Source organism: Abramis brama, assembly GCF_963993115.1.
Source record: "Abramis brama genome assembly, chromosome: 8".
Taxonomy (NCBI): Eukaryota; Metazoa; Chordata; class Actinopteri; order Cypriniformes; family Leuciscidae; genus Abramis; species Abramis brama.
In genome coordinates this window covers 16,418,583-16,442,608 of record NC_139970.1, presented here as the reverse complement: position 1 = coordinate 16,442,608, position 24,026 = coordinate 16,418,583, and the positions used below count along the sequence as shown (strand labels likewise).

The 24,026-nt window shown below is 37.3% G+C and overlaps 2 protein-coding genes across 5 annotated transcripts in view; one reads left to right on the top strand and one right to left on the bottom strand.

Annotated features, from left to right (window-relative positions):
* dgkh (diacylglycerol kinase, eta) overlaps window positions 1-7,692 on the bottom strand; it is a 91,869-nt gene extending 84,177 nt beyond the window's left edge. For 3 of the 4 annotated variants that reach the window (XM_084122202.1, XM_084122199.1, XM_084122200.1), the window contains exon 1: window positions 5,531-7,089. In XM_084122202.1, coding sequence (XP_083978328.1) covers window positions 5,531-5,809 — 279 coding nt within the window. In that variant the 5' untranslated portion in view covers window positions 5,810-7,089. Of the gene's footprint in view, window positions 1-5,530; window positions 7,090-7,524 lie in introns of those variants that run through there. The other variant, XM_084122201.1, reaches the window with a different exon arrangement.
* Window positions 7,693-9,200: 1,508 nt separating this feature from the next.
* The window catches only part of vwa8 (von Willebrand factor A domain containing 8), a 117,564-nt gene continuing 102,738 nt past the window's right edge, over window positions 9,201-24,026 (top strand). The window contains exons 1-12 of the mRNA XM_084122576.1: window positions 9,201-9,477; window positions 9,841-9,918; window positions 10,569-10,699; window positions 10,833-10,943; window positions 19,418-19,585; window positions 20,143-20,307; window positions 20,389-20,438; window positions 20,517-20,625; window positions 21,156-21,260; window positions 21,401-21,532; window positions 22,135-22,269; window positions 22,547-22,624. Of these exons, the coding sequence (XP_083978702.1) occupies window positions 9,339-9,477; window positions 9,841-9,918; window positions 10,569-10,699; window positions 10,833-10,943; window positions 19,418-19,585; window positions 20,143-20,307; window positions 20,389-20,438; window positions 20,517-20,625; window positions 21,156-21,260; window positions 21,401-21,532; window positions 22,135-22,269; window positions 22,547-22,624 (1,401 nt within the window). The 5' untranslated portion in view covers window positions 9,201-9,338. The remainder of the gene's footprint in view (window positions 9,478-9,840; window positions 9,919-10,568; window positions 10,700-10,832; window positions 10,944-19,417; window positions 19,586-20,142; window positions 20,308-20,388; window positions 20,439-20,516; window positions 20,626-21,155; window positions 21,261-21,400; window positions 21,533-22,134; window positions 22,270-22,546; window positions 22,625-24,026) is intronic.

Here is a 24,026-nt window from a genome sequence, read left to right as displayed (position 1 = left end):
TGCACATGACCGGTCTAACATAAACACACATGCACTGGAGAATAACTCTCTAAAAACAAATGTACTTCCTCAGCGCTCTGATTATTCTAGTCTGGTGAGAATGCTGAGAGGAGAACACTGAATACACTAATACAGATTTGGACTTAATCTAGAACAGGTTATTTAGCGGTTGACCGATATGGGCTGTGATGGTAAGAAAATGTTAATGTTAAAGGTCCCGTATTATGCCCCTTTTCACAAGATGTAAAATAAGTCTCTGATGTCCCCAGAGTGTGTATGTGAAGTTTCAGCTCAAAATACCCAACAGATCATTTTTTACAGCATGTTTAAATTGTCATTTTTTGGGGCACAGAAAAACGCTCTGTTTTAGTGTGTGCCCTTTAAATGCAAATAAGCTGCTGCTGGACGACCCAGGGGGCGGAGCTTCATGAGCTCGCGCTCAGTCTCTCAGGACAATTTCATCTCACGGAATGATGATAATATCAGAAACTCTCAGTAACGGTGTTCATTTCGAGTCGGACAATAATGCCTACAGAGTCAGAGTGCTGTATAGAGATGGAACAGGTATAGTTTAGTAGTTTAATTACGGTTATTATAACATATTTGTCATCTGCTTGTATGTATCCATTATTTATTAATAGCCTACAAGTCTGCTGTCTGAATGATGATCAAACATATACTGATGAGTTTAATAAAGTTTATTGTACATCACACAAAAGATGAAGCGTCAGTTTTACTTCAGAAAATCACTGTAAGAGCTGAGTAAACACAGTAAGTTATAAGAAGTGCGCAAGTACATAAACGAATTTCGGTAGAGTTGAGGGAGCATTCCTGTGGGCGGAGGTTAGTCAAAAAACTGTTTTACTGACGTCATTAAAGAAGGAAGTAGAGGGATGTAGTCCAAACGGGCCGTTCGATGTAGGCGACTTCTGTTAAATAAAATATCTCGCTTGGCATTGAACTTTGAGCTTTAAAATTTACAGATATTATTTATGCTCTAACAGCAACATTACACACTAACTAAAGTTTGAAACATGGGATCACGAAGAACGGGACCTTTAAGCAGCACAATTGTTTTCAACATTGATGAGAAGAAGAAGAAGGACAAGAACAAGAAGAACAACAACAAGAAGAAATGTTTCTTGAGCACAAAATCAGTGCAAAATCTGTAATGCATTAATATATTTCGCTATATTACTGTTGTTACTGTATTTTTGATCAAGCAAATGCAGCCTTGGAGAGCATAAGAGACTTTCAAAAACATTAAAAAATTTGAATGTTTCCAAACTTTCGACAGGTACTATAAACACACAATTTTATTATATATAATTTTGTTACATACATATACACACACACACACACACACACACACACACACATATATATATATATATATATATATATATATATATATATATATATATATATATATATATATGGTCAGATTTTTAGGGAAAATATTTTTTAATGTTTTATAAAGAAGGTTTCATGATCATCAAGGCTGCATTTATGTAATCAAATACAGTAAAAAGAGATATAACATGAAATATTAATTTAAAATAATTGTTTTTAATGGAATATATTTTGAAATGTAATTTATTCATGTGATCGCAAACGCAAAGCTGAATTTCCAGCAGCCATTACTCCAGTCTTTCAAAGTTCAAATTTACTTTGAAAATATTTTAAAAAGAAATTAAGATATTTTATAGAACTGTTGATGGTCCCCATTGACTTCCATATAATTGTTTTGTGTTTGGTTCCCAACATTCTTTGAAATATCTTCTTTATGATCAGCAGAAGAAAGAAATTCAAACAGGTTTGGAACAACTTTAAGGTGTGTAACTAATCCCTTTAAGCTGACTGAGGTAAAAACAAAATTACCCTGTTCAGCAAAGATCTCAAACAAGTCAATGCGTGTCACAATCTCTATACTGCCATTTGCAAAGAAAAAACCCTGAACAGTGACATGGACATGCACTGATAAAAATGATTTTGTGGTGAAGTAAATACTACAGAAAAAAACAATGTAATTTACATGAAAAAGTTAGTTCAGGCAAGAATTTAAAAAAAAAAAAATTAAAAAAAAAAGTAAATTCTAGAACTCAATTCAAGTTTGTAGAAATAAAAGCGGAAATATCAATGTTATAAAATTAAGTAAAATGACTCAACTTTTCTGATACTGGTGTTCCCATCATGCACTGGGCCTTGAATAATTAATTAGGTTGATTTTCCAGCTGTATTTACACTGTTTTATCATTGATTTTCTTGTTAGGATTAGTAACTTGCCATTTTGTGACATTTGGAGTTCATTTTCTACTCAAAATGACACATTCAAACACAAAAACGATCCATCAAAAGTTACCGTCATTGTGTATTGTCTACCAAGTATTGAGGTCTCTACGTTCATGCAATGTGTAACTTTTGGATCAAAAGATCCAGAACATCAAACAACTGGGGCTGCATTTTTAGTCAAAGTTGCTAGTAATCAGTGGATTAGTGCAGTAAAGCGAACATCAAATCATTTCGCAGTTTATACTGTTGAATTGATAGGAATCCTTTTGGCGTTACAGTGGGTAGAGGAAATAAAACCTGACAATGTTTTAATTTGTACAGATTCAGTTTCAGTTTTAAAGAGCTTGAGATCTTTCAAATCTAGTCACCAAGATATTCTTTTTAATATACTACATATACATTCAAGAATTGTCCAAAATGGTATATCAATCAGTTTTATGTGGATTCCAGCACACATAGGAATAAGGGGAAATGAAGAAGTGGACACATTAGCAAAACAAGCTTTACAGAAAGATATAATAGAGTTACAAGTTCCGTTAAGTAAATCAGAGATGAAGGTTTTAATCTGGAGTAAATTGATAGAAGAATGGCAAGTAGAGTGGAACAATGGGACAAAGGGTAGATTCCTTTTCAGCTTATTAAACAAGGTAAATCAAAATATAAAGTGTATAGGTAAGTCAAGGAAAGAAGAGATTATTTTCAGCAGAATATTATTAGGGCACTCAAATTTAAATAGCACACTTAAAATAATAGGGAAACACCCAAACGGGTTATGTGAAATCTGTAAGGTTGAAGAAACAGTAACTCATGTATTTCTTGATTGTAGAAGATATGAGCAAGAAAGAGGAACAATGATAGAAGAAATAAGAAAGAATGTAAAGCAGGAAATAAATTTTAAGGTTTTAATAAAATGGGCAAGTGAAATAAATAGTAAAGTCTTCTTCGATTTTATTAGAGAAACGGGTTTGGTGAATAGATTGTAAAACTCTGTTCCACACTCCGGAGCAGAAGGTGGCGGTAATGCACCTATTTAAGTTGGTTGCCAGCCGCCGTTAAAAATCAAAAAGAAGAAGAAGAATGTGTAACTTTTGATATGAAGATATGGTGTCTCACACTTAATTTTCTTTGTTGCTTTCACTTAACTTTATTAAGTAGTTTACTTAATTCCATATGTGAAATTTACTTAAAAAATATGCGTGCACAAACTTGCCAAATAAAAATTAAGTAAATTTGTCTAATTGTTGGAATTAGTAAAATTAGTTGGAAATAGTTGGAAATGTAATTTATTCATGTGATCGCAAACGCAAAGCTGAATTTTCAGCAGCCATTACTCTTTCCTCATTAGTCTTTCAAAGTTCAAATTTACTTTGAAACTATTTTAAAAAGAAATTAAGATATTTCAAAGAACTGTTGATGGTCCCCATTGACTTCCATATAATTTGTTTCCATATTATGGAAGTCAATAGGGCCAATCAACTGTTTGGTTCCCAACATTCTTTGAAATATCTTCTTTATGATCAGCAGAAGAAAGAAATTCATACAGGTTTGGAACAACTTTAAGGTGTGTAAATAATCCCTTTAAGCTGACTGAGGTAAAAACAAAATTACCCTGTTCAGCAAAGATCTCAAACAAGTCAATGCGTGTCACAATCTCTATACTGCCATTTGCAAAGAAAAAACCCTGAACAGTGACATGGACGTTGCATTCATCACCTGCTGTATACTGACTGATGAGAGGAGATATGATGTTTCTGAATGATTCTTGTTGAACGAGGCTTTATTTACACATGTGGTGTGTTTTAAACTGACAGCTCATTATCATCACTAAAGAACAGCCCCTTCATACATCCAGAGCGGCCCGTATCTAAATATAGCCCTCTTTAATAATGTAGAGGGGGTGGAGAGCAGCACTCAATAATTAAGTGGATTTGTTCTGGTCAGAAAAGAAGAACTTTTTATTGTGTCACAGTTAAAGTGGGGCAAGACGGCTGAGGTGTCATCTTGCCAAGCAGGAGAGCAGAATCAAGAGGCTTCAATTACTAACAATCATTAACGTACGCATCAAAGCCCACGTTTTAATGGGTTTATGGGGGCTTAAGTATGTAAATGTGTTAACTGACCCCAGATCAGTCCTGATTTAGAAACACAAGAGCATAAAACATGATTATTGTGTTTAAAGTAAAACGATGAGAAAATCATTCCACACTAAATACAGCAATTACTTTTAAAAAGAAAAACAAACAGGCAAAAAAGTTGTATTATTCAAAGTGGATGAAGCATTTAACCAGGGATCCAAAGACAGATTTCTTTGTTTAAAATATAAATATATTTAATATATTTATATAATATAATATATTAATAATATTAATATATATATATATATATATATATATATATATATATATATATATATATATATATATATATTATATTTAAAAAAAAAATATATATATATATATAGCCTATAATTATATTTTTAAAAATATAATAATTTATATATATATATATATATAGAGAGAGAGAGAGAGAGAGAGAGAGTATAAGTTATTTCTCAATGTCACACATGAATGACCTAATAATGATTATCTAAGATAAAAAAAATTAACCAAGAAGATCTCATATAAAAAATTTGTAGGGTCCAACATCATCAAGCAAGCATCAGTGTTTGATAATCTAATAACATTTTATAAAAAGTACAATTTATATTACTATATTTTAATATAATTATATTATAGTCCTAATATATTATTTAATATAACAACATAATTTAATAAATCATCATTAAAATATATAATTAATATAATTGTATAATTGAAACCAAAAGACTCGTGGTGTATTATCAAAACAAAAAGAAAAGAAAAGAAAAGAAAAGAAAAGAAAAGAAAAGAAAAGTAAAGAGTGTCCATATTCTGAAAAACAGACCAACAAGTGGTCGTGAGTGACTACACATATCAACAGGTTAAAGACTGTAAAGTAGAGCACTGCTGACTGAGCTGCTTTTATTTACTGCATGCTCACTATGAGAGATGAATTATGGCACAAGCGATTCAACCGCAACATTCATGTTCAGTTTGCAATCATTCCAGATGTTTGACGCTGGGAAAGCTCAGTGTTTACTGAGCTCATAGACGTCCACCATGTGCGCAAGGCTACAGTAGCACCATCGTCTGCTTACTGGCCTGGACATGAACAGCAAAACACACAACACAGGCTTCGGGTATGAAACAGCGTGTCTTACCTTGCTTCGTATTTGCCCGGAGGTTGACACTTTCCTGATGAGTTTCTGCGGCCCTTCCTGCTCTCCCTCGCTGTCGGATGACTCGTCCACCACAACCGGCCCGGGTCCCCCGACAGCCCCCACGGCGGGCAGCCCTGAAGGGGTCGCGGCTGGTTTCTCCGGCTCCTGCGGGGAAGAGTCACAGCACTCCGGGTTATGAACGCGCTCAGCCGCTCCCTTCCTCTCCGCCGGGATGCGGGAGCTGGACAACGGGAGGAAAGCGGTTCTCCTGGCCGTCATGCTTTTGCGTTTTTCTGCCCAACCGGCGCGCCACCAGGCATTCACTTAGAGTCTGATATTTTAAACGAGCTGCTGTGAAACTTTCCTAGCCGGGTGGAGTGCATTTTCGTGTCTGAACACGAGCGCTGGTTCTCTGACTGCATGAAGGAAGGCAGACGGGGGGCTGAGACGCTCGGAGCGGGAGGAAATCTCTGTAGCAAACCCTAGCGGCGGACGGGTATCTCACAAACTATGGCGAGGATACAGCAACAGATGTTTCTTCTGTAACATTATACAAAGCCACAACCAGACCGAGTCTCAAAACCTAGTGAGAGCTGCCAAATAGACTGCAGTTTGGACATCGACTATCAAAGGGGACAGATTCTACCACATTATATCATTTTTAAGAAATATACAATAGCCTATAAATATATGGCTACACATGTAGCCTATGTATATGATGATATAGTGTATTCGTTAGGTTTTCTGGGTCCCTTGTTCAGTTTATTGCATTGGGCCTCCTCGGTAGAAATCTAGGTCCATACATTATATCGCTTGAGACTGTAACCATAGCAACAGTTGGCGGCTCGAGCGCTTTCGTAGGGATGCGAATTATTAGACACCCACAAAACACTGGCTAAGTAGCTATACGTACTGTCTTTATTTGTCACTTTATTACCCATTTCATGTCGAAATGATATCAATTAAAAGTTTGGTTTATATCAATAAAATGTTGAGGTGCTATGGGCGCCAATTATAGCCTAATTATTCGATTGTGCGCCGCTTACGCGAGGCGAACCTCCTCAGATTCGCATGCTACCGGAATTATCGTAGCGAAATACTAGTTTTCCATTTAAAAAGTTGGACATGAACGCCCTCTCACGTCAAAATTTGAATGCGATGAGCTCGTAATCACGACTTCAGAAGTGGGAAGTAGGACATTTCCGATAGCACGTGAAGGCAGCATTAGTTTCAACATAATAGTTTGAATCAAAATGTAATGTCACTTATTCACTTATTGCATTTATTCACATCAGCACACATTAGCCAAGACAAGAGCCATTATGAAGTAGACTAAGTAACATTGAGATTTTTATAACTGCTGATCAGTGTAGAAGAGAATGTAACTTACTCAAATAATTTTAAAGGCATCTGATGTTTTGTGAACACAAACACAAATCCTATCTTGATTCAGTCTAAGTTTACATGCAGTTATATTTTATAAACATTTTGCCAGAACCTTTCAATAGTGTCTTATTTAAAACTCTTTCAGATCTAAATGCGGATAGCAGGACACAGTCAGCACCAAAAAAAAACAACAAAAAAACTGATTAGCCGATCGTTTAATTCCTCACTATCTCTATGAAAATGGGTCATTGCGGTTCTCACATTTCCTCTCAGTCCATTGTAACTTTGAATGGCAAAAAAGAGCTTTAATAGCGATGCCACTCACTAAGATAAGATCATTGATTAGTTTGATACTTGATATTATACTCTGCAACTTGTAATGTCTAAATCAATCCCGTACACAAGTTCACCAGTTTGTAGAGGAATGTAGAGCGGAATTCTTCGTAACGATATTATAGCCTAACTTACTTACATCGAGATAAGCCACCACGATCAGACCAAGAGCTTGCGAAAATACTGCTAAAATCCTTAATCAATGCCTATACATGTGTGTACGGTTATGAAGGATCTCTTTGATGTGTATCCGAATAGAAAATGTAGCTACTGACCAGCTCTTCCCAGGCAGGGCTGCGAGTGTATTGGCAGTCTTCATCTTCCATTATTCTCCTAGTCCCTGCGCTCAAGATCTCCGCACAAATCAAGCGCGACTTTCACTCGTGGAATCGAGCATATGGTTTGAGTGTTATTTCCCTTTCTCATCTCCACTCCTCCCTACTCTTTCATGGTCTTTCTTTCCACGTGATAAATGTCAAATCCCTATAAGGAATAGAAGCGCTATCCATGACGTCACGAAACCTGCGTTTTCCACATAATCCCATTTTTTAAAGACTCACTATGACCATGTCTTTATTTAGGCTAAAACCGCGCGCTTTTGTGATGGTTTCGAAGTTCATTTGAACATTTCTCATATCATCACAAATATTATTTTATTTTATCAAAGCTCGCATGGATTCTTTTTAAAGTCCCCATGAAATCTTTGTTTCTGAAAGTTGTTGAAAGTTTTTTGGCTTTTAGTGTGATTGAAATTGTTAGTCTTACTGTTATTTATAAGCTAGTGCGCTCCAAAACAATGACAAAATGAGGAATTTAGAAGATATAAGCATTCAAAACTTAGCCTATAGTCTCTCTTCTGCCATATGGATCAATGATTTTGATGATTTGCACTTCAGCTTCTCATCAGATTTTCTGTCCAAGCAAATGCTCTCTAGAATCTAAAATGTCCTTCCTACAACATTATAATTAGACTCTGAAGCTGCGGCTGACATCGGTCGTTTTTTCACTCATTTACTATTTTCTACATGATGAATGGCACATAGTGCACTATATAGGGGATTGGGAACGATTCAGACAGTGTAATGCTTTTCGTTGTGGTGAAAGAAGTCTGATTTCATGTTAGAGTCACGCAACCCCCCGCAGCGCACACAGTCTGCTCCGGTCCAGACACGAGAGCACAGAGCGGATCAACTGACCCATTTGAATTCTGTACAGAATTATGTATTTTAAAGCGATATGGAGTAGATTAGAATGAGAAATGGTTAGAGATTAGGAGAAAACTGCGGCTTTACAGAGCTCAACTCCAGACAGCAACAGTGTCGGCCCAAATCCGGCCCACATCTGGGCCGTGTGCAATCCACGTGTACCAGATGTGGGCCGGATCTGGGCCGACACTATGTTGCTGTCTGGGCTACAGCTCTGGCTGAGCTGTTATATTAACAAACCCGCCCTGTCTTCCTGTTTTAGTAGAAATTACATCAAAACATTAAATAACGCTGCACGTTTCAAGGCACGTCAGTGGGCCTTTAATTCCACTTATTTATTTTTTTATAACAGTATTAGATTAGATTAGCATTTCGAGTCACTAACTTCATATATGTACATTTTAATAGCTAAAATAATATGATTCTCTAATACAACCGGACGATGTGTAACCCTTCAGCCTAAGACACAATTTTATTGTATTGCATTTTATTTATTTTAGTTTAGTTATCTTTGTGCTTATTTATAGTAGATTTTAGATTAGACACTAGTCAGTTCAAGTAAAACCTAATAGATTACAAAGATCTTCGACATTGGTTACCCCAAGCTAAACATAAGTTATTTTTTTTGCGAGTTATTCCTAGAAAACAACGCTCCTTTGGCAGGGTTTGTAAGTTTGTTTCCCGTGGAACGCATAATGCAGCAGCCGGTTCCACACGGAACACGTATTCAAACGGACAGTTTCTGTCCTTCACCTAATTCCCTCCGTCTACATCTGTGCACCGGTGATGTAAACATTCATGACGTGAGCATGATGAAACAGCAGTGAATATATAACAGTGTAGCCGATATATTTGTAATTTAACAGCACTTTTAAAGGGTCGGGATGCATTCGCGTATTTTATTTAAAGGGACAGCAGCAGCTGTTGCTGCGAGAAGGATTCGCCATATATTGGGACCAGTAATGTCAAAAGAAGGTTGGAACTGCAGCGCACATGAGGTCAAACTCCTCAACACTTCATCAGGTACTGATTTCAACAAAGCCAAAGTCTGTTTATCTGCACACAATATGGCCCTTCTTGTCTTTATAGTTTGTTATTAAGCAGGTTTGAGGTTAAGCTTTCACTTAAGTGTTACATTGATGTTCACTGACAGGTCAAGAGGAGCCCACAAAGTTGTCTTTTGAATACGCTTCCGATATGTTTACATCCGTTTTTAACGTTTCCATAAATACTGACATTTAAAAAATAAAACTGTGTTAAGAAATAATGCTCTGTTGACAAGGATTGTTTGTAAATAGAATGATTCATATATAATGCATGTTTGGTTATTTGTGTTACGTTTGCTTTGTTTTTCTATTTAATTGAACTTTTTGTTTGTCTCCACAGGTGACACTGTGAAGATTGGCGAGATCTCATATCGACTCAAAACCCCCAGAAATCCAGAACTTGTGCCAGTAAATCACAGTATGTGCTATAATACACTGCTGTGTGAACTTGAGGGGAATTGACTTCATGCGTCCATTAAATGTCACCAAAACACCAGCTGATTAAAAGTCATTGCAAAAAAAATGGCTCATAAAATTCATAATAGGTCTAAGAAAATGTTTAGCATAATTTTGAATGCACATGATGGCACTTTGGTTTGACATGCTGTTGAGATCATTTTCAGGCAGTACTTTATTATTGTTTTACCACTGATAAACAACAATTAAACAATATTAATATCCCAGCATGTATGCATGATTTTTAAAGTAAATGTGCACAATAAATTAACATATTTTATAATCAGTATACAGTACCGGTCAAAAGTTTGGAAACATTACTATTTTTAATGTTTTTGAAAGAAGGCTCTTATGCTCATCAAGGCTGCATTTATTTGATCAAAAATACATTAAAAAAGGTAATATTGTGAAATATATTTAAAATAATGGGTTTCTATTTTGAATGTACTTTAAAATATAATTTATTTCTTTGGTGCAAAACTGAGTTTTCATCAACCATTACTCCAGTCTTCAGTGTCACATGATCCTTCAGATCTATCTATCTGTCTGTCTGTGTCTGTCTGTCTGAACATTGTTTGCATTTTTCAATAATATCTTAAATTGTATTGACAGTGATGGAGGCGTTGCCACAAATGATCACCCAGCACCTTCGCTGGATAATGCAGAAGGACCTTCTCGGACAGGACGTGTTTCTCATTGGTCCTCCTGGTCCTCTACGACGCTCGATTGCCATGCAGTACCTGGTAATTTCAAGTATTACCACTCCCAACCACAACCACCAATACATGCTGAATTTCTACAGAATAAAACACTCTGTCAATTTCATAACAACTATGTTCTTCATAGTCGTTCCTCTTTTTTTTCCTTGTTTGCTAGGAATTAACAAAGCGAGAGGTTGAATATGTTGCCCTGTCCAGAGACACTACTGAGACTGATCTCAAACAGCGCAGAGAGATCCGCTCAGGAACGGCCTTTTATATAGACCAGGCAAGTCAATCTCTTTCACCTTTCACTCATCAGCATTGTTTATTATATATTTGTTTGAGATGATTTGAGCTTTGTGACATGGCACATTATCCTGCTGGAAGTAGCCCATGTCTACATTCTTAAATGCATTGAGTTGCTGCCATGTGATTGGCTGATTAGATATTTGCGTTAACAAGCAGTTGAACAGATGTTCCTAATAAATTGTTGGGTGAGTGTGTGTATATTTATAATTATATATTATAGTTATATAATATAATAATTCAATTATACTATATTCAACATATGATGTATACATTATATAACACCATATGTTCTGCTCTTCATTATTCCACCACTGACCAAATGGGCATCATTGTGTAGGAAGTCAAGGAAAAGTTTATATATATATATATATATAGATAGATAGATAGATAGATAGATAGATAGAACTGTTTCTGCTCTACTTGAGACATGGGGTGTCATTCAGGTCACAGTCTCGTGGTTAATGAAGAAGAATTCCCGCAGGATCTGGCAAATTCTCCTCTTCTCTTCTGAAGTCCAAGTGATCGATTATATCTGCTTATTCAGCTTTGTCTAGTTCCCAGGCATCAAATCATTAGCCACAGCTCTTCCGTTCTGCTCATATATCTAATGAAAGGTTCGCTCCGACCTCAAATTTCAGTGAGGAAATGCTGACATGTTACCATGGAAACCCTCTCTGCACATTTTTAAGTGGTGTATAGTCTTAACCTTTGCGATCAGAGTTGTTAGACCCAGTTCACATGATTCTAAAGCATTTTTGATAGTTAATTGTGCCTTAAGCAGTGTGTTACATAGCTTTGGCTTTGTGTTATTAAATGCACAGTCCAGTGTGATAGTGTTGCGTCAGATTCCATCACTCCTGCTTGTTTTTGCTGTGTGGATTGGTTGATGGGCAGTAGGCATGGACGACTTGTTTAAAAGGTGGGCTGTGTGTGGGGGCTGGTGGTTAACTAGAGCATCGCACTGCTCTCTTGGGTCTTGCGCTCATTTTCAGACCTATATAACAACCTTTGTGTGTCAGGCAAACAAATCCCATTTGACTTGCCTTTCTGTGTGAATGGGAAATGTTTTAGACTGAATGGTCAATTATTCATAGAGGGTTTTTCCATTCAAAAGTCTATCTGATTGAGTGTCTGATTTAATCTATTAGCTACAAGAGTCCAGGCTTTATTGAGTATACAGTAGGGAGAACAAGTATTTGATACACTGCCGATTTTGCAGGTTTTCCCACTTACAAAGCATGTAGAAGTCTGTAATTTTTATCATAGGTACTCTTCAACTGTGAGTGACGGAATCTAAAACAAAAATCCAGAAAATCACATTGTATGATTTTTAAGTAATTAATTTGCATTTTATTGCATGACATAAGTATTTGATACATCAGAAAAGCAGAACTTAATATTTGGTACAGAAACCTTTGTTTGCAATTACAGAGATCATACGTTTCCTGTAGTTCTTGACCAGGTTTGCACACACTGCAGCAGGGATTTTGGCCCACTCCTCCATACAAACCTTCTCCAGATCCTTCAGGTTTCGGGGCTGTCGCTGGGCAATACGGACTTTCAGCTCCCTCCAAAGATTTTCTATTGGGTTCAGGTCTGTAGACTGGCTAAGCCACTCCAGGACCTTGAGATGCTTCTTACGGAGCCACTCCTTAGTTGCCCTGGCTGTGTGTTTCGGGTCGTTGTCATGTTGGAAGACCCAGCCACGACCCATCTTCAATGCTCTAACTGAGGGAAGGAGGTTGTTGGCCAAGATCTCGCGATACATGGCCCCATCCATCCTCCCCTCAATACGGTGCAGTCGTCCTGTCCCCTTTGCAGAAAAGCATCCCCAAAGAATGATGTTTCCACCTCCATGCTTCACGGTTGGGATGGTGTTCTTGGGGTTGTACTCATCCTTCTTCTTCCTCCAAACACGGCGAGTGGAGTTTAGACCAAAAAGCTCTATTTTTGTCTCATCAGACCACATGACCTTCTCCCATTCCTCCTCTGGATCATCCAGATGGTCACTGGCAAACTTCAGACGGGCCTGGACATGCTCTGGCTTGAGCAGGGGGACCTTGCGTGCGCTGCATGATTTTAATCCATGATGGCGTAGTGTGTTACTAATGGCTTTCTTTGAGACTGTGGTCCCAGCTCTCTTCAGGTCATTGACCAGGTCCTGTCGTGTAGTTCTGGGCTGATCTCTCACCTTCCTCATGATCATTGATGCCCCACGAGGTGAGATCTTGCATGGTGCCCCAGACCGAGGGAGATTGACCGTCATCTTGAACTTCTTCCATTTTCTAATAATTGCGCCAACAGTTGTTGCCTTCTCACCAAGCTGCTTGCCTATTGTCCTGTAGCCCATCCCAGCCTTGTGCAGGTCTACAATTTTATCCCTGATGTCCTTACACAGCTCTCTGGTCTTGGCCATTGTGGAGAGGTTGGAGTCTGTTTGATTGAGTGTGTGGACAGGTGTCTTTTATACATGTAACGAGTTCAAACAGGTGCAGTTAATACAGGTAATGAGTGGAGAACAGGAGGGCTTCTTAAAGAAAAACTAACAGGTCTGTGAGAGCCGGAATTCTTACTGGTTGGTAGGTGATCAAATACTTATGTCATGCAATAAAATGCAAATTAATTATTTAAAAATCATACAATGTGATTTTCTGGATTTTTGTTTTAGATTCCGTCTCTCACAGTTGAAGAGTACCTATGATAAAAATTACAGACCTCTACATGCTTTGTAAGTAGGAAAACCTGCAAAATCGGCAGTGTATCAAATACTTGTTCTCCCCACTGTATATGGCTAAAGAACTTTGTCACTGTGTCATTTACATTACAGCGTAACCTCAAATGGAGTATTGCAGTAGTTACTACATATGACATACAATATTTGTTAAACTTTATTTTATTAAACACATCACTTTTCACATCACAATTCTTGTCAATTTTTTCCCTGTTGAAACAGGAGGTTGGGCATAGGCATTATAAAAAAAAAAGAAGAAGAAGAAGAAGAAGAAAAAAAAACTAGCCAGCCAATAGCTTTTATGTTGCATCACACATGATCTGCTTCTTGCTATTGCTAGTCAATAAAACAAGATTTCTTAAATAACTAGAGAGGTAATGCAAACAACGACATAACACTACGAAACCGGACAACTGAAGAGTGCACATGGAGCAACTTAAATACACAATGGTGATGAACAGCTGTGATGATTGAGTTGGTGTCCATGGAAACAGATGAGTGGTGGGAGACTAAGACACAGGAAACTGACAGTGAACAAACTAAAAGTCCATGAAAATGAAGGACAGTGACAGACTAAAGGCATATTTTTGGTTTATTTTATCATTTAAAAAATATATATTTGACAGCGTTATTTTAGCATTATTTAGATATCATTGTAGTATTTATTAATGATTTTAATCAGCATTTATTTTTATATTTTCAGTTCATATTAATTCTTGTTTAAGATTTAATTGTTTGTCAAGGCAACATTTCAAATTTTCAAAAAGTTTTTAATCTTTTTCTTTTGAATTCAGCTGTATTATAATTAACAAAAAATATTTTTTTATATATTGACTGCATCAAAAATGGAACTATGCTTTTTGTAAGGAATAATTGTCAAAAGTTGAATTATTTAAAAAAAAAATGCACACCTGAGGTGGTAATGTTGCCACGACTTGCAGAGCGTTTCTAAAAGCCTAGCTGTAAGTTAAACTGCTTCAAGAACAGCAAAGTTACACCTCGCCACAGGGAAATTATATCATTTATCTTATCTAGTTGCTTTTCACTTGCAAAACTATGTTACTGTTAAAGTCACGAGACAGCTCTTACAACAAGTTTGTTTGTGTATGTTTCCATGTGTGTGTCTGTACTATATGTGTGTGAGTTTGTATGGGAAAGAGAGCGGGAGTGTGCTTTCCATAGATAATACAAAGTCATTTAGTTGAAAAAACATGGTAATAGTTTGTAATATTTATCCTGTTGTCTGTTAGATGTATTTTCATAGGCCGTTTCTCAATACCAAGTACGCAAACTTCGGACTTGAGTCCTTGGTAGTTCGGACTTGACAAGTTTGACTCAGGAGAACGAACTCCCGAGGACGGAAGGACTCAAGTCTGATGATTCTGCAAATGGAACAGCGGCGTACTTGATAGCGTCACTCAGCTCGCTCTGGCTACTCCGGTCATCTTTTTATGTATATTTAGGCTACAATAAAACAAAATATGTTATAAACCACCACTCTGCCTCTTTTCATTTTCATTTAAAAAAAATCTTAAACATATTAATGGCCACACAAATGTGGTTCAGGCAACGCAATTGATTATCTTCACTGCATATATTTATAACAACACGAAATATAAAACACAACCCTGACTCTTTTTGTTTTCATTTTAAAAATATACATAAAAAACATTATAATATTGATCATTAAAACTGACATTTAGCAAAAAGAGACAGGGTTGTGTCATTTTATTTGATTATATACATACACTGAAGAGAATGTAGGCAACATGTATAATAAAATATTTTATATGTTTTAAATGTATAAAATAAAATGACATAACCTTTTTTGTTAAATGTCAGTTTTAATGATCAATAATAGCCATTATAAAAGTATAAGTAGCCTAAAAGGTATAAGAAGCTATACAATAATAAAGCAAACGATTCAGTCAAACATAAGTCAGCTCTTTAGGCTACAACGTTAAAGTTAAATAGACTAAATAGCTATATAAAGCTATGAAACTTCACTTTGCCCTCAGCCAAAACGTTTTGCCAGGTAACAAATTATAGATTAATGAGACAAATAAATAAATAAATCGCCCATTAGATATACACACAAGACGATTTATATCATGTTAAACCACTAGTCTAGAGACATCCGAGCCAGCGGTAAACGTCAGCAGCACTAACCAAGGAAAGGCTGTTCTCGGCGGGGTACATGAGCGCCGAGCGTCCGATTGTCTGGACCTCACAACTCCGAAAACGTTAGATCAAATTTTCAAATAGGCGCTATCTTTATAAATAAACCAAAGATTTGAGCTTTAAACAACTACATTTTTGCCTGAAAAACTCTTAAAACTACATTTTGTGACACAATAACAGTAGTATTTTTAAATTACGCGGGTTTTCTCCTCTGCTATTGACGCTTGCTGGTTGGTGTGAGATGCATTCTGGGATACCTGGCTGTCTGAAGTCCGCACAAGTCACCTCTCAATGCATCCTCGGTAAAAGGGGCGGATCAAGAACACATCCGGGGATTTGAACTGGACTTGAACTTTGAATTGGAACAGTACTTGGGCAGCGACTGATGACGTTTCACAAGTCCACAAGAACACAAGTACAGACAAGAACGCATATTGAGAAACAGCCTTGGTCAGTGTCATTGTGGGTTTTAGTTCTTTTGCTGTTGCAGGCTATAAGGACCTTTTGAACTAACTGATATAATTTGGCGAAAAGTGATATGGAACTGTAATGCGGTCGAGACTTGCCCTGAACTACTTTAGCTGTGCGTTTCCTGGAAAATAATCGTACACCTTGTTCATCAACCAATCAGAAATGTCGGAGCCGATAGCCTAATGGACAGTGCTGTGACGTGTTCGTGTTCGAGTTCGAGTTCGAATCCTGGCTTGTGGTCCTTTTCTGATCCCACTCTTTCCCACTTTTTTTCCTGTCCTCTCTCCAACTGAACAAAGGTAAAAATGCCAAATAAATACATCTTACAAAAGAAAACAATCAGAATCAAACATTCAACATACCATATGTTCTGCTCTTCATTATTCCACCACCGACCAATTGGGCATCATTGTGTAGGAAGACAAGGAAAAGTTACTTGTGGTCCGAGAACTCTTTCCTGCTTGGCTTCACTTTGTGTCTCTTGTTGGGGTCAAGCAGGTCAAAATGCGCTTAGCTCGACAGCTATTTACAATTTGCTGTCTCATTGACAAACGCACTGGTTTGTGGTTTTAACTAGTCTCTCTAGTCTGCGTCACAGGCATTTCTAGCAATTATGTGATTATGGCATCCAGAATGGATATGGGTCCTGTGCTAAATTTGGACCATCTGACTACATATTTATAGGCCCTGTTCCCACACAATCAGGCATATATTTACATGTTAACCTAATTATATGGCGACTTGTTTTGTGGTCATCGGAGTAGCCCAGAATTTCCTGCCTTTGACGTCAATGCCGTTTGATTCCTGTACACATATGTTTGCATGGTTGCATCTTCATAACAGACAAGATTTAGAGATTCAACCCACAAATGGGGCAAGATCTTAAAAAAACTGTATGTTTCTAAAATAGAAGTGAACTGCTCTGTGAAGTGGGTGAAATGACTGATGAACACTTTCTTAAACTGTGCAGATAGGAATTCCTCCTCGAGACAGAACTGTGTCACAGAAAGTCTTTCTGCTTTGCTGTTTAAAACAGGGTTCCTACAGTATGTATTATGGAATTTGTTTTTAGTCATTTCCAAATCTGAAAAAATAGGCAGCGAAGTCTGGAAAAATATTTGTGTTCTGAGATTATTGACTGTGTTCTGTTTTCTATAAAAAAATACAATTTAGTATTTCTAAAAAATAAATTTGCATCACTATAATATGAATTTTAAAGTCCCCCTGTAGTCGATAATTTTATCCCTTAAAACTAATTTTTGATTCCCAAAATAACATTTTTAAAAAATTTATTTATTTATTTTTTTTTTGTGAAAAACATTTCTTCATACCTTTAAATAGCTCGAATGTAACTGTACACCCTTGCCTCATTTAGTGTACACACTCATATGGGCTCGTCTACAAGTGGATGGTAATGCATTTTATGTATCGCTCTCTACAACGTCGGACACAACGGTAATTAAAATGATTAGCCTTTTGCTTGACTACGTTATCAAACAGCTAATAATGTGTTGCTAATGTTACACAAACCATGTAGATTTTCCCTTCTGAAAATCAGCATCCTTAGAAACGCTTTGATAAACTCAGAACGTCAGAGGACAAAGGCATATATTTCATCATAGCATCGTAATATACATCATATACATAATTCAGCCACTATATTGCTGTGTCGTTGTCGTATACATTGTCGTGATTGGTTACAATGTAGTTTGTGACGTCAGAAACACCAGCGATTTCAAACTGTGTTTTTGAGACTGTCTTTGGTTCACTGCAGTTTTAAGGAGAAAATACTCAGCAATGGTGTTGGCTTATGGATTTACACATGGTTCATCTTTAAGAATATTAAAAACACCACATTGACATATAAACAATAAAAACTTGATTTTCACCATATTTAACATTTAAAATGTATGTAGTGAGTAAAAATGAGAATATGTATCAAACATAACCCTGTATTTTAGCATTGCAGTTTTAATACAATTCTGCACATTGAACTCTAGATTTGATGTTAAAGGGATACTCCACTTTTTTTGGAAATAGGCTCATTTTACAACTCCCTCAGAGTTAAACAGTTGCGTTTTACCGTTTTCGAATCCATTCAGCCGAACTCCGGGTCTGGCAGTACCACTTTTAGCATAGCTTAGCATAGATCATTGAATCGGACAAGACCATTAGCATCTCTCTCAAAAAAATGACCAAAGAGTTTCGATATTTTTCCTATTTAAAACTTGACTCTTCTGTAGTTACATCGTGTACTAAGACCGACGGAAAATGAAAAGTTTCAATTTTCTAGGCTGATATGGCTAGGAACTATACTCTCATTCCTGTGTAATAATCAAGAAACTTTGCTTCTGTACCATGAGTGCAGCAGGCGTAATGATATGACGCAGCGCCTGAAAATAGGTCTAATAGGTTAGACAAACTTAGTCCCGGTCACGTTGGAAGTTACCGAGCTGGGGACTATTTTCAGGCGCTGCGTCATATCATTACGCCTGCTGCACTCATGGTACGGCAGCAAAGTTTCTTGATTATTACGCAGGAATGAGAGTATAGTTCTTAGCCATATCAGCCTAGAAAATTGCAACTTTTCATTTTCCGTCGATGTAACTACAGAAGAGTCAAGTTTTAAATAGGAAAAATATCAAAACTCTTTGGTCATTTTTTTGAGAGAGATGCTAATGGTCTTGTCCGATTCAATGATCTATGCTAAGCTAGACCCAGACCCAGAGATCGGCTGAATGGATTCGAAAACGGTAAAACTCAACTGTTTAACTCTGGGGGAGTTGTAAAATGAGCCTATTTCCAAAAAAAGTGGAGTATCCCTTTAATTTATTTGTATGAGCTACAGTATCTAGCTACAATATTCCTCCTACTTTTCAAATATTCAAATGAGACAGTATTGTGCTCTGGAACAGTAACTTGAAGGTTGTTGTACCAGAGAATTAGTCTGAGCTCATGTCCCTGCCCCTATTCTGCACATTGATGTCATCTAAGCCCTGTTCAATCTTAAACCGCATCACTTCCTGCAAGGTTCCTCAACATGTTCCTGTCCTTTCTGCCTCTGTCAGTGTGCTGTCCGAGCTGCTACTGAGGGTCGGATTCTGGTGTTGGAGGGGCTGGAGAAGGCAGAGAGGAATGTGTTGCCCGTTCTCAATAACCTGCTTGAGAATCGAGAGATGCAGCTGGAAGATGGACGCTTCCTCATGTCAGCACAGCGCTACGACAAACTCCTGGAGGTGAGGACAACCCTGCTGTGCGACAGACCGACCGGTCAGGGATCTGTCCTGTAACTGATGCTTCATGAAAGAGACGTTGATAACACTTTACAACAGCTTAACATTTACATCGTCATTATTTATGCATTACATATGCAAACAACAACATTAACGTTTTGTAACACCTGCCAATGGTGGCTCAAGTGAGAACATTTACCAGTCATATATATATATATATATATATATATATATATATATATATATATATATATATATATATATATATATATATATTTTAATAGGCCAAGAAATTGTGATTTATTTTATATTTTATTTTAATGTTTTGCTTTGTTTTGTTTGTTTGTTTGTTTGTTTGTTTATTTATTTATTTTTAAATATAATAAAATAATTTAATTACATTTTTATTGTATTATATTTTATTATTTTATTATTATTTTATTAAAAAAATAATAAAATACAATTATTTTTATTTTTTATTTTATTTTCAAAATATACTATGTAAATAAAGTTTTATTTACCTGTCTCTACTGTTTGCAATGTTTGTGTCGGTCTGATAGGAGCACACTAAAGAAGAGCTGGACGCATGGAAGATTGTTCGTGTGAGTGAGGATTTTCGAGTCATTGCTCTCGGCCTGCCGGTCCCCCGATACATAGGAAACCCACTGGATCCTCCGCTTCGATCCCGCTTCCAGGCCAGAGACATCTACTACCTTCCCTTCAAGGTGCTACATGCGTTATTAATCTGCATTTGATAGATGTGTATTACCAAAAGTGTCCTAAGATTTTTTTTTTTTTTTTTGAAGGACCAGCTAGAGCATCTGTACAGCATTGGACCAAATGTGCCTCCTGAAAGGTACAGCACTTTTCAGACATGGATTTTTCATTGACTGTGTTGCAAACTGAATGTTGAAACAATTTCCCTCCATCTTAGGGTTTCCCAGCTCTTGTCTTTCGCCACTACTCTTTGTTCTCAAGAGTCTGCCAGCTTAAACCTGCCTGATTTCCCTGTGGACAATCTCCCATCAGCCCTCACGGTTCTGGTGAGTAGCAGATCGCATGAAGTATTATACATATCAGTTAAGAGGGAAGTGTGACATTTCTGGAATTACTGGAATTGTGAAAACAAGGCTAATTTTAAAATGTTTGACATTAAGAACGATTATTATCATGACTATGATTATTCTGAAATCTAATTGATATGCATAGCGGTACTATGCACATAAAGGTACTTTATTGACATCTATGGTTCCATGAAAAACCTTTAACATCCATGGAACCTTTCCATGCCACAAAAGGTTCTTTAGGGTGGAAAAAAGTTTATTTTTTTAAGAACTGTTCATTGAAAGCAAAAATGGTTCCCCCCTTTTGGAACCTTTATTTTTAAGTGTGCAGGGACAAGAACTGTTGTTCTGGACCTTTGATTATGCTAGTGGAAAAGGTATACAAGCACCAATCTACTTTGTCACAAAACGTCACAGTTGACGATAAGGGTTATAAGCATTCCCGTACATTCCAGGTACATCACATTCATTGTGTAGATATTGTTGAAGGTCATTTGTATCTATTGCAGAACCGGTTCCCCATGCTGTCAGTGCAGCAGCTGGTCCAGAGGCTTTACCCATACCAGGCCATGCTGGGGAAGGAAGGCCGCAACGCTGTAGAAGGGGTGCTCAGTGTAAGGTCCTTTCTCACTCTTACACAAAATAATTATAATAATGGGGTTGTGTAGCCTAGTAGTTTAAGCTGTAAACTGGTGTATACACAGCTTAAATACTGTATGTATTCAGTTATAACTAACAGATACTCTCTTCTCAGAGGTTTGAATTGACTGATGAAAGCACAAAGCCTTCTCCGACTGCAGTGGTGAACGTTGAGATTGTGAGTGGAGATCATGCAGAACAGGCGGCCGTCACGCTCAGCATCGGCAACCAGAACACCACCTTTCAGGTCAGGACACAGCGATGGTGGTAAAGTGCTGTTTTAGGGAATTATCTGATGATTTAGGGAAATATACTGACTTTGGTACCAAATCGGTACTGAAATTTAAAAAATGTGACGCTTTGACACTGTTGAGCGGAATCCTAAACACCTCTGATTGGCCGTTTTGTTCACGCGTCCATCTGATGTGATCCCATGTCTGTGATTGGCTACAATGATCAACGCACGGGAGCGTTTGAACGTTTTTTGAAAGCGGGAGTGTTTTAAAGCACAAGCAGGCCTGCTTTCAAACGCTTCCGTGTGTATCTGTGTAAGCGCACGGTGAAGAGTGTCATTCAACATGTTTTTGAAGCGCTGATCTTTGTAGCCAATCACAGACATTTGATGAGCGCGTGGGCAATCAGAGGTGTTTACGATTCCACTCATAGCGTCACATTTTTAAAATTTCAGTACCAACTTGGTACCGAAGTCGGTACTAAAGTAATAAAACTAACTGATGGCATCCAAAGGGTCAGCCACGTGTCACTGATAGCTAAGAGCTATAAGATTGGAAATGTGAATTAGATGAACTATTTCTTCCCTCTAAAGGAAATGCTGTGGTTTCTCGTCAGGTTCCTTCTGGGACGCGGCCGATTCGCCCACCCAACAGCAGTCCTGCGTTCATCGGCACCCCCACACACGACCGCCTGCTGGCTGAGATGATGCAGTCCCACCTCGTCAAAGACATGTGTCTGATCGGAGCCAAGGTACACAGGCAACTTCCTGTGGCCACCCTCTTGGAGCAAATGCACTATGAACTAGAAAGTTGATGTGTGTCGTACAAGAACAATAGCTCTCTATTCACACTGCCTGTTAAGGTAATGCAGGACGATCGTCAGGTTGTCTGTGTGTCATGGGTTGCGTTCTTATTTAAGAGGTTCTGAGTAAGATTAGATCAGATGAACAATGTAAATCAAATGCTCGTGTAGTAATATTGCCTTGTGGTTTGGCTAATGCTGTTTCTGTTTTTCTTCTTTTTTTCAGGGTTGTGGCAAATCCATGATTGCGAGAGAGTTTGCTGAAATGCTGGGCTACAGCATTGAACCAATTATGCTTTATCAGGTAATGTCAACGCATGAGAAAATAATAAAAACTAATCAGTCCCGAGAAGACAAATTGGTAACATTTGTTTCGAGGAATATGTTCTGGGGTCAATGCAAGTTTCAAGTTAAGCTCTATGCCACAGATGCTATCAATTACAACAGAAAATGGTTGTGAATCTTACCTCAGCTGTTGACAAAATCGTAGTTTAATTTATTCTACCAGTAGTCGATCTGTTATTTTCTGCGGTATTGTCACAAACGCTGTCAATAGAACTTAACTTGTATTGATCCTAAAATGTTACTTTAAAGGGATAGTTCACCCAAAAATGAAAATTAGCCCATGATTTACTCACCCTCAAGTCAAAGTTTTACTTTGTAACATGTTAAATATGGATATTTTTCTTACACAAACGCATCGCTTCGCTTCAGAAGGCCTTTATTAACCCCTGGAGCTGTGTGAAGCACTTTTATCATGGATGGATTTCTATGAACTACACGATTCGCTCAATCTCTCAAAATCAGAATCATTTTCATGAGGGGAAAATATATATATGTATACTACCGGGGGTCAGGGAATGTGGAAATACTGAATGTACCTTTAACCCAGAATATTCCTCTCTTCTGTTTTGGTCTTTGACTTTACTTTCGTATCACATGAGCATGAGTTTTGTGTTTGCTCACTTGTGTGCAGCTGTGGAAAGTGAGGTTTGTTGAGTAAAGCTCAGTGTTCTCCTGGGCATCAGCACACAGAGCCAGAGGTTATGCACCACAGGGGTCACAGAGTTTCCATCAGCAATCATTGGTGTTTTTAATATTTGTGATTCTTGTAAGACCACATAAACCATTTTTGAGCTGCAGTCCTTAAATAGCCATATGTTCTTGGGTTGTTTCTATTTTAGGATCAGAGTCATGGACTGTCCTTGATCTCCCCCAGTTATCATTAACAGCATTGGCCCGATTCTGCTGTCAGAACACAACGGCTCAGTTCCAAAATATACTGAGCTGATAGTAGTTTACAGTAAAATTAGACGTAATGCGGTGTTAAACCATTTCATTTTTTTTCACAATATATGGTAAAATAATTTACAATTAACAAATAAAATGTTTTTTTTTTTTTAATGCAAATTGCACATATTTTTACAGTGTTGTGGTAAACTTAGTGAGAAAAATTCTTCAAAATGGTTGCCAATTGAATTTTGGTTATTCAGTTATGTGAAGTACAAATGACAATTTGTATTTTACCCAATTACTTCACTATTTCACATGGTTTTTGTGTATTTTATACGCATTAGTGGAAGTGAAAGTGACTTGAAGGCCAAGTTTGTAACCCAAACTTGGAATTTGACCTCATCCAAGTTGGTGCACACACATAGGAGCAGTGAGTTGTGAACACACACACACACACGAGCAGTGGGCAGCCA